General features: G+C 34.2%; 1 protein-coding gene across 6 annotated transcripts in view; it reads left to right on the top strand.

The window, feature by feature from the left end:
* Positions 1-13,933, top strand: part of CCDC85A (coiled-coil domain containing 85A) — a 193,652-nt gene extending 179,719 nt beyond the window's left edge. For 2 of the 6 annotated variants that reach the window (XM_036926054.2, XM_036926053.2), the window contains one exon: positions 12,029-13,933. In XM_036926054.2, coding sequence (XP_036781949.2) covers positions 12,029-12,078 — 50 coding nt within the window. In that variant the 3' untranslated portion in view covers positions 12,079-13,933. Of the gene's footprint in view, positions 1-761; positions 897-4,020; positions 4,141-7,722; positions 7,822-12,028 lie in introns of all 6 variants that reach the window. The other 4 variants (XM_036926049.2, XM_036926051.2, XM_036926050.2 and 1 more) reach the window with 4 other exon arrangements.
* The last annotated feature ends 224 nt before the right edge of the window (positions 13,934-14,157 follow it).

Genomic DNA, 14,157 nt, shown 5'->3' with positions numbered 1-14,157 from the left:
GGAAGAGGAAATTGTACTCAAATAAGTTAACTTTTCTTCTGATCATTTTAATATATACAGTTCATGGAAAAAACTAAAATTTAGAAAAAGTTTTTTAAATTAATTTCTGTTGTCTGTTATCTCTAGTTCTAACCAGTGTAGGAATTTGGGGATTAAGTAATGAATAGAAATTGTGATAGTTATGTGTGTGTCCCATGTAAAATAGTTATTTTAATGCTATTGCTGCCTCTTAGCTTATAACATACTCTTCAATGTGCAGAAATTTTGCTGAGAATTGGATGTAGTGTCAGTTTTTTTGAATATTACTGAATTTACCTACACACCTTATGTTTCTTAACAATAGCATATAATGCTCCCAACTGCATTTCAATTAATTTCTGTTATGTTCTGAACTTACATGGTTTTAAATACTTGGAAGACTTATAGTAATTCTCTACTTCTGACAAGTAAAAACAAGAAAACAGTTGTCTAAATAGCTTCAATTTTTTTCTGGCATTTTGGTGTTATCTACCTGATGGTAGCTTGGGAATTAGTTACACCTTTGCCAAAAACTTCTAAAAAAAAAAACCAGTATGAGCTCTAATATAGAGGACATCAGTGTGTTTTTATTTTAATTTTTTCCCCAGTTAGAGGTGCATGTTACAGCTTACCATTGTGGTCATTGTGGTTCATTTCATTAAGCTTCTTGTTCTATCTGCTTTCTTGAGACTTGGGAAACAGTATTTTTCTGAGTGATTGTACTATATTGTTCCAAATATAAGGCCACCCAGAATAGAAGGCAACCTCCAACTAGAAACAGCTCAAATATGGAGAAAGGCTGGGGGCCCAGAGCCCGGCGGGTCTTGCAGTGGTGGCAAGGGTGCCGTGGAATAGGACGATGCCTGCCCGCGCTCCCGGTGAGTGAAGATGAGTCAGCTGCTGCTGCATGTGCTTGTGCATAACCAGACGGCTTCTGCTGCTAGAGGAAAAGTTACACTGGGGGGTAGAGAACAACTCCATACACATGAAAGAGCATTACTCTGTGTCTAAATCTGGGGAGGGAGGATGGGAATAGAGTCATTTCCTGAACAATTATCTTCAGTGTTTTTCTCCTGAACCTGGGGGTGAAAGTTGAGAAACCCCAAACACAGGAGAAGATCAAAGGCACCCTGCACCTTCCATGAAAAGGAGTTTAAAAGATCAGTGGCCATAAAATGAATTATTAGACACCATCAGATGTCTGTAGACCAGCCCAGAAAATTATTGCTTGCCCTTAGAAATTGACCGCTGACCCAAGAGGTCACGCTTGCACTATGTGATCATGTGTAGCTTGAAAACAAGCAACCCTGAAGCTGAAAGTTGTATTTCCAATTTCATTAAAATGTTCCTCTTCTTAAACTCCCTATCTCTTGAGCCAGCCAAGTTACAATTTAAATAAATGTGCTTAATCTTATTGACATAAACTCCAAGGGTCTGTTTAAAATCCTTTGTTGTGCTGGTATTTTATTCAATAGCATATTTTAAAAAAATACTTCAGTGAGAATGTATTAGTCAACTGAGAATGTGTATTGATTGAGCCTAGATAAATCTTCAAATATTTGTCTTATTCTACTAACAACACAGAAATCTAACCTTTTATTTCATAGTAACTAAATGAGATGTGCTAGAATGAGATTCTCGATTCTGTTATAATCAGAAAACTATTTAGCACCTGTTAATGTACAACTTTACCAGGCCTTTGGTTCCCTTTGCAGCTTCACAGAAAACACAGAAGCTATGAACCTTGATCTTTCTGGTGAATACTAGTCTATGGTTTACACAGCAAATTTGAATGTCTGTAGACCAGCCCAGAAAATTAATCCCTGAATGCTAAGTTTTCCGCACTATGTAATTCCTGTTTTAGCCATTATTATTACAATTATTATTATTTTAAGGAAACTTCTTTAATAAAAGTGGGTTTTCTTCTGCCTAGATTAAGGGTAGAGCAGACCTTTCCTTAACTATAAACAATGGTAAGTTGTCCAGAGGATTTTGTTTAGGTATGCTATTTATCATTGATTTTAGAAACTCTCTTACATCAAATGCCCTGAAAGATAGAGGCCCCGTTCTCAGGTAAAAGCATGCTAGGATTGATATGCCTGCTATTTTGCTAGGTCTGGGGAGGGAATGTTTGAAACAGAAGGGCTGAGCACAAAAGGGTTTGAAAGGAAGAACTGGAAAGAAGGGTAGCCACAGTGGCAAGGACTATTGCCTGCCAGGTTAGATCACCAGTCAGAGGAAAACCAGCACTGCATGGCGGATCCTAATTGAGAGGTTCGAAGTGAACTCTACATAATCTCAAAAGCCTGTTCAAAAGAGTTCATAGGGTGGTACCAGGAGGGAAGAACAGTAGAAGAGGAACTATTCAGAGAAGAGCTTCTTTTATTAACTCTTTCACTTTGGAAACATACGGTTCTTGAAGAGGAAGAGGATGTCTAAAATCTGGTGGTGGGGTTGAGGAGAGGGTGTACCCCTTTAAGCCATCTTTAAATTTAAAATAGTTTCCCTTCCAGTATTTGTGTCACTATTATGTCTGATTTAACCTGAATTAGGAATACAGGAAAACATGAATTATTTTTTTTTCCCAGAGGGGTTGGGGGTTGCCATAATTGGCTGTCCTTTGTCATCACCTACCAGTAATTAAATCATTTGTAACAACGAAGGACAGAGCTGGAGAGGTGACCAAAGTGTCATATTCTGCAGCTTCCTCTCCTTCTTGGCTAGTAAGAGTGTGGGCACCACCCGATTTTATTGCATAACTCTTTAAGCAAGAAAAGAATAGGGCCTCGGTTGGCTTGTGAGATGGCAAGGATAGCCTTCAAGGACATGGGCAGAAATGACAGTGACAAGGAAAGTGAGAAAATCTTCCAAATTGCATAACTAATAACCTTTTAAAAATTAATAGGAATTACCAGTTTCTCTCCAAATAGCATGGTTTACATAAAACCCAGATCTATAGCCTTGGTGTGCTCAGCTTCTCTCTCTCATTCCTAAAATGCACAATATAGAAGTAGATGCTGGAAAATAAATGTCCCAAGCCACAGTTGTTTCTTCCCTTTATGAATCCACACAATGATGTACCTTCAGTGTCCCTTCTTACAGGATTAGATTCATAGGACCAAGCTAAATGAACCAGTTATTATTTGATTAAGCATGAAAAAACTCTGTAGATTTGTTGATGGACAGAGATGAAAATTTCTCAGACCCTCTGAGTTTAACAAGCTCCATAAAAACAGGTTTGGGAAATGCCTGTTAGACTACTTTTTCTAGAAGTCTTTTTCTTTCCTAATCTATTAATCTCTTCCCAAGCAACCCCTAGAGAAGGTGCAGTTTTTACTTTTCCAATTCCTGTATGGGTGACTGTGACCTCACAGGTCAAATTAATCATGCCCAAGTTCTGATTTTTCAGCAGTTAAGGTGAAGAGGCACTAAACTACAAATACATAATTTATTATTCTTTTCATTTTCAAAATGACCAAAAATAAGAGAATTTTTCTTTAAAGAAAATGTTGGATTTAGTTAAATCTCTTGGAAAATGCTCTACCATAGGTCTTTCTCTCAAAGAAGGGTTTTATAGGAGTCAGTTTCTACAGAACAAGAATGTGATGTGTCTGCATTTTATGAGACATGAATGTCTTGCTGAATAAGCATGTTTAAGTCAGCTGTGGAGTAACTCACAAATTCCTTACTCTTGAGTATCTGTATACTTTCAAAAATCATTCTTGAAATATTCTTAATGGGCTTTCCTTGGGGGCATTGCTCTCTTTGCTAAATCAGAAATGACATCTGGATATGCACAGAAATGGCTCTTGGTTAAGATTTCTTGCTGGTCAAGCAGCAAGTGAATTCCAATTAACAGGTTGATAGAATCTTAGGATAGGATAGAAAAAAATTAACAAAATGGATAATTTTCATTTGGCAGTGAAATTGAATATTGAATGACATCTATACAGTTATAAACGACTTTTGTTTTAATAACAAAGTTGTTGATTTTCTACTAAGGGTTCTTTTAGGTTGTCATCAGGGGCTGATGGGAGTAACAGTTCACCCAACTCTCCAGCTAGCTTCAGTGGACATACCACACCTTCTCAGCAGCCTGAACCCGTGGTACATTCTCTTAAGGTAACCAACTGTGTACAACTATTTATCCAGAACTTAAGTTGTGTTGTGGCTTGTTTGCTGTAGTCTAGTAGTCCTCACAGTCTTGTTTTAACCATAGATTCTTTATTGTTTGACCTCTTACAGTATAACTTTATCTTCATTTTTGAAGTATGACTTTATTTTTTTTTTATAAACTAACAATGGGTTTGAGTACTTATGGTTGAATTTCTAGTTTGATCATTTTGTTTTTAGTAATTGTGATTCATATCTATCTGCATCGAAGTTGAAGTCTGATGTGCATGTCTATCCATATATGTAAAATATTGTTACAGGTATTTTATGTGCAGTGTTTGTAGCATGCTTGTCTTCAAATACAGACAGTTAATAGTTGGCCAAAATAAGGAAGGATACCAGATTTTTCTTTTGTTATGTAGCTGAAGTACATTGTGCAACTTCCTAAAAGTATCGAAATAAACTAAAACCTACTCTATCCTTCACTAAATAAAAATAAGGTTTTCAAACTGTAGCTTCTTTATGGAGTATTAGGAAGTAGGTATATGGTATTACTCATAAAACTATTTTATTTTTTGCTTTCACTTACGATATGGCAATCATTTCCAAAAAGATTTGGCTGAAATGTATCATTTATTTTTCTTTACCAGTAATAAACTTTCCAATAAATAAAAATAAATAAGCACCATAAGTAAAACTAATAATAAACAATGAATGCAAATATTTACCTAAGGGAAGAAACTGATGAGGCAGTAAAAATCATCTTAAAAATTGTGACAGTACCTTGAAGTTTTATCAGCTCCAAAGTTATAAAGCCCTGTCCTTCAAATTATTTATAATTCCTAACATGTAGCTTTGATCAAATCTTTCAGAGCCATAAAGCAGGTAGAGCGCTTCAGTTCTGTGCTTGCCACATGAGTTTCACAACTTGCCTAAAGTTGTTTTGGTTTCAGAATGATTTATCAACAGCCTGAATATGCATTCTTATGGAGTGGGCCAAGTTTTCCTTGTCATGCATAAAGCAAATAAATAGATGAAAACTTCAAAATATTTATTTGATTTGGGGGAGATTTGGTTTTAGCAGATTTAGCTCCCTCTTCTATCTTGCTGTAACTTAGACAAAATGAGTTTGCTTATTCCAAGCATATACTACTGATTCTTCAGAGGGAAGGTAGCAGAACCATGCAGGTGGCCGGTGGCAGTGCACTTGGCATTTCCTGTCTTGACTGGGATGACTCACAAAGTGAGCAACTGAAAGGACTCATGAGAAGGCACACTCGTAGGAGGGGCGCTGCCCTGCGTCTGGTGCATGCTGGCTTAATGACTAACATCTTGGTCTCTGCAGTAGCTTTTGGATACTGTTTAGCATGCTGTTTCTGTAGCATGAATCAGGCACTAGCTATCTGAACGACATTTTAGAAATGAAAAATGAGAGAGTGGCTTCAATCCTGTAGTATTAATTTCTGCACATACTCAAAAACAATACATTTCCCTACTTTTCAAATTTAAAGTTGTTTTGGACTGTTGCCTTTTTAAATGACAAGTGCGATATTTGATCAGCATAGTAGATAGCATTGCAGTCTTTCCCAAATTTCTCTGTGCAGCTGTGTTAAGATGGCTTAAAAGGAAGGGGAAGGCGAGGAGGAGCTCTTCAATTTTCTCTGAATTCATTCTCTAATTTTCATATAAAATTTTATCTCAAGAGAGGATAATATTATATTATAATCAGAACACATAAGTGTCCTCTGTTGGCAGATGGATAATACTGAGCAACTGAAGCATTTTTATTGGATAACTGAAGGCCCTTGAGTATAGAATGTGTTTGCTTCCATGAGTTAACTGTGTTGTGAAACAGAAATATGTGCAAACATTGCCTATGGGAAATGCATCCTAACAATATCTCAATGTAAAAAAAAGAAATGTAGCCACTCAGCATGTTTTGTTTTTAAAAGCCACTGATCTAGACTGATTTGTATTAATACTTCTCTGTTTTGAAAAAAATAATTAGAACAATGGCTCAGTTTCTCATCTTTTAATAGATTTTTTTAAAAAAACCTCTATGCTTTAATAAAACTATGCTCATGGATTTGGGGGAAAAATTACAAAGCAGTGTGAGAAACTAACCCACTTGTAATAACACCACATTTTCCTTGCTTTAAAATTTTTGAAAACTATTAATTGGAGCTTCACTTAATTTAGTAGAAATTAACTGATTTGAAGTACACGTCTCTGAGATGCATTATAAATTGAATTTGTAGGCAAATGAGTTCCAGGAGTTCTTTAAGTTTCTATGAATATTCACTGAGCATAGTCAATGATTTCCTCTAAGTATATAAAGAATGTGAACTGACTCTAATATGAGTTGTGTACCAAGGTGAGGCTTTTTCATTTACTACTGTCATATCCTACTTTAAAGGCATAGTGTCTTTATAGTAATAATAGCTAGAAGTTTTGACTTAACTAGAGTAGTTTATGAATTAGATTTATTTATTATAGGATTGAACTCTAGAAATATCAATATATTCTCAGTATCTATGAACTTGACATGAAGGTCCCATGTCATGTTTAAGTCATTTATTTTGGCTCAACTGTTCATTGATGCAAATTCTTAGGTGACACCATTAGGTGTGGCCATCAGCATTGACCATGACAACAGAACCAAGGAGTTTAGCGGTGTCACAGTTCAGCAGGGATTCTACAGGAGTTTTTAGGAAATCCACTAGTGTTTTATGCTTACATTAATGGTTTGACTTATTATCTGATATGAAGAAAAATAATGAATAGCACTCAAAGCTGAATTTTTGTCACCTCTTGTACAATAACAAGTAATGAAATGAAAACTTCATAAATATTTTTAAACAAATTATTTTAAAATCATTTAGAGATAATTTAAAGAAGTGGAATCTTTGCCCTCTAAAATTATTTACAAGTATCTCATCCCCACTTTGCTCTGATGAAAAATACTTGAAGTGTAGTTCAACCATTTTCATTGTAAGGAGTCAGTGTTTCTCTTTGCTGCTTACTATCAAAGAGCTGCCACCATAGTGCTTTCCTAGGCTCTCGGAACACATCCAGGCAAGAACTGTAAAGTCAGTAGCATTAATGTTAACAAGAATTCCTACATACGTATTCCTGGGTTCTGACCAGTTTTACCTGTCACTATCATCTATTTTAGTCATCTTTTCTATAGGCCATGTTACATATCATTTGGAATATTTGGCATATAATTAATTATATTGCTTATCTTTACAATGGAGCAAGAATTATTTACTGTCTCCAAATGGTTGACAGCTTATCTTAATAACCCAATTAACTAAACGCATCTAATTAATTTAGACATTAATGAATTCAATTGACTATTAGTGATGCAATAGATGGCATTTAACAGCCTTTTGAAAATCAGGTAGAATTGATTCATGATAGGTTTTAGAACAATCAATTATTGTAAAAGATTTTGCTATATACTAATCCACTCTGATACGCAGACACTGAAAAAACTAACGGTTTTACAAAGTGGAGCTCATTGATGGTTTTATTCATAACTAACAGTTTTTTATCATGAAATTTGCTTTTCTTTTTCAAAAAATCCAGGTCTTGGATGTTCAGGAAACTATAGATCGTCAACAGGGTAAAGAGTATGAAAATGACCTTAGTGAGACAGAAAAAGCTATAGTCAGAGAAATGTGCAATGTAAGTTTAATGTGCTTTATTCTGTATTTTGTGTTGAAAGCCTCATCATAGCTTAGTTATTGCTTTGTGAATACCCACTTTTTAAAATGCTGGCCAAATACCATTATATTTTATATGAAAATAAAACCAATTCCCCTTGTGTTTATCTTTAATATATTTTATTGCAGTTTTATTACAATAATCATATTATAAAATATTCAGGTAAGCAATAATCAGCCAATTCTAGATTCCAGAATGATCTGTGAAAGTTAAAATAATAAATTTACTATCTAAAATGTTGTATCACAAATGGGTTTCTGTTTTATACTTCTCAAGTACCTTAAAGGTCAATGTTTAAAAGCCTGTGATAAAGAAAACACAGCCTTCTTCAGATGTATTTATAAATGTACTTTAAAAAAAATCTTAAAGGTAGTATTTGCTTAGTTCTTCATGCATATAGCATGTGTGCTTCATGTCATGCAAAGTAGTATCTTAGTAGTTACTGATATAAGCTCAGAGAACAGTAAGAGGAGATGGATAAGAACTTAAAAGATAGACACATAGAAATCTATAAAGTCAGAGAGTAACACAGTAAACATTGACATGCCATTTTCATGATGCATATCCTCTGTAATCATTAATGTGGCTTGGATTTTATCATTAATCACTGACTAAATTTTAATTTTGGGTGTAATATGGATGGCTGTATCATTTAACCAAGAGTATAATTTGTGAAGTTGATTAAAAAGGTAAATAGAATATTATAGAGGAACACATTTGTTAAAAGCAGAAATGTCACAGCAGATTATATTAAGCACTGATTTTAACTGTTTTTATATTGTACTTCTATCCTTATATTCTTGTCCATTACTATATCAAAATTTCTTTAAAAATACCCTTATGTTTTAGGCTACTAGAACCAGAATTCTCACTTACCAACCTCCTTGAGGTGTTCCTATAATCCACTAAATGTTACATCATCAATCCTGTGGGTATTTTATAGCCTGGGCAACAATTTTAGTTTCCTGCTTGCTGTGTCATAGTTGTTTTCTTTTTCAGCCTTCTCCAGGTTATTTGTTTTTCTTTCCCACATATCTGTTTTTGTCTGTTTTCAAAAGGTCATTAGTTCTAGATACCATAATGACTTAAATGCACCACTGTTCACCTTCTGTAGCTTTTCATCCTGTCCTGAAGATTTTTAATTGACTATTTCCTTCAGGTAAATTTTAAAACTTAAGCCACACACCTAAGAATGGCTGTTGCTTCTTATCTGTTGACTAAGGAATGAGGAATAAAATACAAACATTAGGACTGTAGAACTAGAAGGGACCAGAGAGGTCATTCCCCAACAGTTCTCCAAAAACTAGTGTTAAGAGCTTTGTCATTTATAGATGTCTGGGTTCTGCCCCAGACCACAGGGTACTTGGATAGGAATCCTGTGGTGAGAACCCAACACTCATGTTTGATGTTTGAAGAAACAAAGATTCCAAAATTGTTGACTTGCTCCACTTGTTCTCTAATGAACAGCATAGTCAGGAGTACACCCAAATCTCTTCTGAGAACTAGCTCTCCACCTTTCAGATCTGATGAATCTGATGACTTCCATTTTCTTTCATCAAGGATGAAAAACAATGTTTCTTACTGAGGGGACCCTCTCCATTGGGTTTACTACCAGAATTTCTGTAAAGAACTGCGAGGATTATTTCTTTTCTTGCCTTTTTGTTTCAGATGAAAGATTTCTGGACATTAGAAAATTCATTTCTTAGTCACAGAAGAGACCTACTAATAGATTGGATTTTGATTAGTTCATGTCCTTTTCTTTGCCTGTATTTCCAAAAATGCTTTAAAAGGCCACATGTAGTGTGTTATTGTTTTTCCTTATGTAATATATTCTCTTGAAGCCAAAAGCTTGCTTGTCCTCCTCCTTTATCTTTAAAAGTTCTCTAGGGTACCTTTTCTAACTGTTGACTCTTACTTTTGATCCCCAAAATCTGAGGAGAAAATGCAAGCCAGTCCAAATCTCAGAATTAGCATGGCTGTATTTGAAAACTATTTAAAAGCCAAGAAAGGAAAGTGTGGGTTGAATATTTGTATCACCATTATATGTTATATGAACATTGAAAACACATAGCAAATATGGGAGAATAAAAAAAAATACAGATTGTGAGACATTTTCATAGATAATTTCTTAGAAATTAGCTAAGATTTTGAAACCTATCAGAAGAATTATGTGCTTTTATAATAATGTCACAAAAATGTGAAGTTTTCTCATAATATGAGATTGGTTAATAAGACTCAGGTAAAACAGAATAAAAGAATTTTGCCTCAGTTTTAGAGATAAGTTGTCAACATCTATACAATGAAAAGACTTATTCACAGTACCATCATGATGATTAGTAAGCATGAAATGCTTTATTCTCTCCCCAAACAGTATCTCAGAAGTAAATATATTGTCCTCTAATAAATACTAAATCTTTTTCTAGTAATATTTTTATTGTAGGTTTGTCTGTTTGGCTCTTGTAAGTTCCCTGAGAACAATCGAAATACGTGACTGGTCATCCCAGTCACAACCTCAGACACCTATGTATTCTGCTTTTTCAGTTAACAAGTTACTACTCCATGTCCACCTCGGTATCATTATCATTGTCTGTCTTGAGAGTTCTACCCTTTCTGAGTTTCCTTTCCCCATCTAGTCATTTCAGGGTGAAGACCCATTGCATACTGCATTTGAATGCTTGAAGAAGGACTGCGCTTTTGAGTTGTAACCATCTAATAATATCTTGTGTCTATGATCCTTTAACGTCTTTGAGTCTATCCTTTGCTGCTAAACTAGACATTCAGAGTATCCTGGGTAGATGTATATACCATTATGGCTGGAAAGGAGAGTTACAGCATCCTTTGGCTCCCTGATTCTGTATTCGTACCTCTTTGCAATCAATTTATTAAGAAATGAGACTTTCCTAACTCCTTGTGTACAGCTTGAGTCATCCATTGCTATGTCATTTCCTTTCTAAATATTTAAGGACCATAACTACATCTCCCTTCAAATATGACAGAACATTTCTACCACATAGTAGTGTCTGCTACATAGGAACTCATATTTCTATTGGCTTAGAAATGAAGATAGACAGAACCTTGCATTTTTATGTATTGCTATGAATAGTATTGGGTTTCCCTGGAGTATCTGTCCTACTTTAAGAAAGAAAAAAAAAGAAACACAGTCCAAGAATAATTAATGAATTCATTGATTAATGGTTCATGTTAGAGCAATGTATATTTTTGTGGAATTAATCAATCTGAACATAATCCTTATAGTGAAACATTATAAGAGGGATATGACTGTTATTTTTTGTGGTTGTGTCAGTGTGCGTGTGTTTTCCAATTAAAGTTAGTCTATTGGTATATCATTGGCAAATTCAGTGGTTTTACTTTACACTTACGTTATTCCTAATCTCATTTCTTGCTGTTATCCTGATAAAATGGTCCAATTTGTAGAATATTGTTATATCTATTTCAGTGATTCTTGAATTTATTCTTATCTTTTCCCTGTATTTGGATGGTTTTTGTTTTGGTAATCTGAGAGATCATACTTTTTGGGAGCTAAGATTTATGATGATGGAAGCCCACAGTCTGTGGGGAAAACCAGGTAAATTTATTAGTAGCTCTAATAACGCTCCCAGCTGAGGATGTAAACAAAAAGCTTGCTCAGTTTCCTTAGTGGTTTCAACATTTTGGTAACCCTTTTTATGGATGTATAATATAGAAAGGCAGAATGATTTGTTCATGTGTTCTTACTTCTTGCTACACATTAGTATCATATTGGTAGCTTTAAAAAAATACAGATGACCAGGCCTCACCTCCACCAGTGCAGTCAGTCTCGGAAGGTGGGAGTTACTGTTTAGGAGTCCTCCAAGTGTGCAGTATGCAGAGCTGAGGACCACCATACACCTAGAGTAAGTTGGCACATCATTCTTCAGTTCCGACCCTGGCTGCTAACACTTACTGAGATCTGGTAGTCCCATCTACTGGACAGTTCTTATGATTTAGAAACTTGCCTCACATTTCATTTGCTTGTGTTTTATTCAGCTCATTCATGTGGATATTTTGTCTCTTGTCTTCACATTCCTCTTTGCGTCTCTCATAGATACCTTCTGAAAAGCCACAATCTTTTTGTGGAGAGGACAGTTAAGAAGCTTATTCTTTTTTTTTCCTTTCTTTCTTTTTAAAGGTTGTGTGGAGGAAACTTGGAGATGCTGCAGGTTCGTGTCCTGGAATTAGGCAACATTTGTCTGGAAACCAGTACAAAGGACCAATGTGAGACACACTTTTTCGAAAAACATGAGATCACCACTGCCAGAGAGAAATAAAAGAAGAAAAGAATGAATTTCCACAAACCTGAACTCATGGAATAACATGGTGTGACTGTACATTGCACATATTTCACCCCTAAAACCTTTAGCATAGCTAACGCTATATTTTATCTTTCTCACTTTGAAGTCCACAGCAGTCAATCTCAAACAAGGTAGCTTTGAAAATATCACAATTTTGGTACCAGTATTTTCATTAGAACTAACACATTTTTGGTTCCTCAGATCTAAGATTGTAATTGGGAAACCTGCATGACTGGAAGAGTCCAATAGAGTGTCCATAGTTTATAGAGTTGACTCAGTGCATATAATGGTGAGTTTTCTACCATGTTGTATTGATAGTAAGAAGAGGTGTCTTCTAGCTTCCCAAGTTTGAAAATTGGGCACCTATTTCTTACATTTTAGTCAACAATTACTACTTTCTGCACTTGTACCACTTTCAGAAATTGTAATTTCTGATGTGTAATTAATTTGGATACAAGTAAAATTAGATTTCTGGGATTTTATTTTGTTTTGACTTTTAAGGTGCTAAAAAAAAATACTACATAAATTCTACTTACTATCTCTAAGGGTAGCATTATCAGAGGGTACCTTTTATTTCAGTTGATCAAATAAATATATCTTTTCTTCAAATCTTGAAGTATTGTTCATGAAGACCACATCTTGGGGAACGTTACCAACTTCCATATTCATTCAGTGTATCTGTTGATGTGTTAATACTAACAATTTCAATTAAAGAACAAGCAAACATAATTTTTCTAAGTGTTTCCAGTTGTATAATGTTAATTTCTACAGTTTAGTTTCTAGACATGCTGTTATATTTAATAAACTTTATGTAAACTTTAAAATATTGCACTGCATTTATGAAGAAAAGCTTTCTTTGCCTACAGCAGCTATCTAACATTTTAAGAAACTGACGCATGTCCTTCATTATTGAGGCTAAAAGCTCTTTTCAGATTGCTTGAGGTTTGAAAAAGAGGTGTGCTAGCTTTGCTTAGTTTATCTCTTATTTTTGGTATATATATATATATATATAAATTATTATATATATATAATATTAGATTGTGTATATTGGAAATGCTATGATAGGTATTTTGTGTTTATTCATATGCAATGATAATTTCTTGTATGAATGTGCAAGAGGCCTGTGACAGAATGCTAAGTTTTTATTGCAGTTTAAGATTATAAAAGTAGGAATGCAACAATTCCCAGTTGGCAGATTTCTTCTAAAATACTCAGATTTGATTCATAGCAGATAGTCATCATCATTGTTGTTTTTAAATAGGCTCATTGCACAGTGTATTAATTGTCATTGCTGAAAGAATTTCTTTGTACTTTCTAAAATGTTAGTTATGAAAAACCAGACCCCTCTGTTTTCAGAAAATATTTATGAATTAATTTAGTATAGAATTATCTCCCTAATTATTGTAATTGGGTTACCATTTAAGCTTATCATTCTTTTAAAATGTTACATATTTTAAAAGTATTATTACTCTGTAAAACAAAATTGCTTGCTATATTTATACCTTTTCTCATAGAAAATCTTTCATCCTCAAATTGTTGTATTCCTACAGTCTGAAGATTTAAAACAAATTTTTGTGCCTGCAGTAGAGCCTGCAGAAGCTAACACAAGGAACTGGTCTTTTGAGAAAATACTTGTGTAAATTTTGATACTGTATTAAAACTATTTTTTTAAAGTTCTGCATAAAATTGAGTATCAAGTAAATGTGTTCATCTTAGCAACAGTAATAAATTATTTAATCTCACAGTTTTTTTCTTCAAAATGTTTCTCCTAAATTGAATAGATTTCTAATCATCATTAAATATCATAATGCCTCCTATATGATGGTGATAGTGGTAGTAATACACTTGATTGATTATATTAAATATAAGACAAAGACATGTTTTTAAATATACTTATAATGAGAGATTTAATATTCAGAGATTCCTCAACTTACACTATTCTCTATTATAGTGTAGTTAAAAATTT

Source organism: Manis pentadactyla, chromosome 2 (assembly GCF_030020395.1).
Source record: "Manis pentadactyla isolate mManPen7 chromosome 2, mManPen7.hap1, whole genome shotgun sequence".
In the NCBI taxonomy this organism is placed as follows: Eukaryota; Metazoa; Chordata; class Mammalia; order Pholidota; family Manidae; genus Manis; species Manis pentadactyla.
Note: the sequence above shows the minus strand (reverse complement) of the source record. Positions and strands in the feature narration are given on the sequence as shown.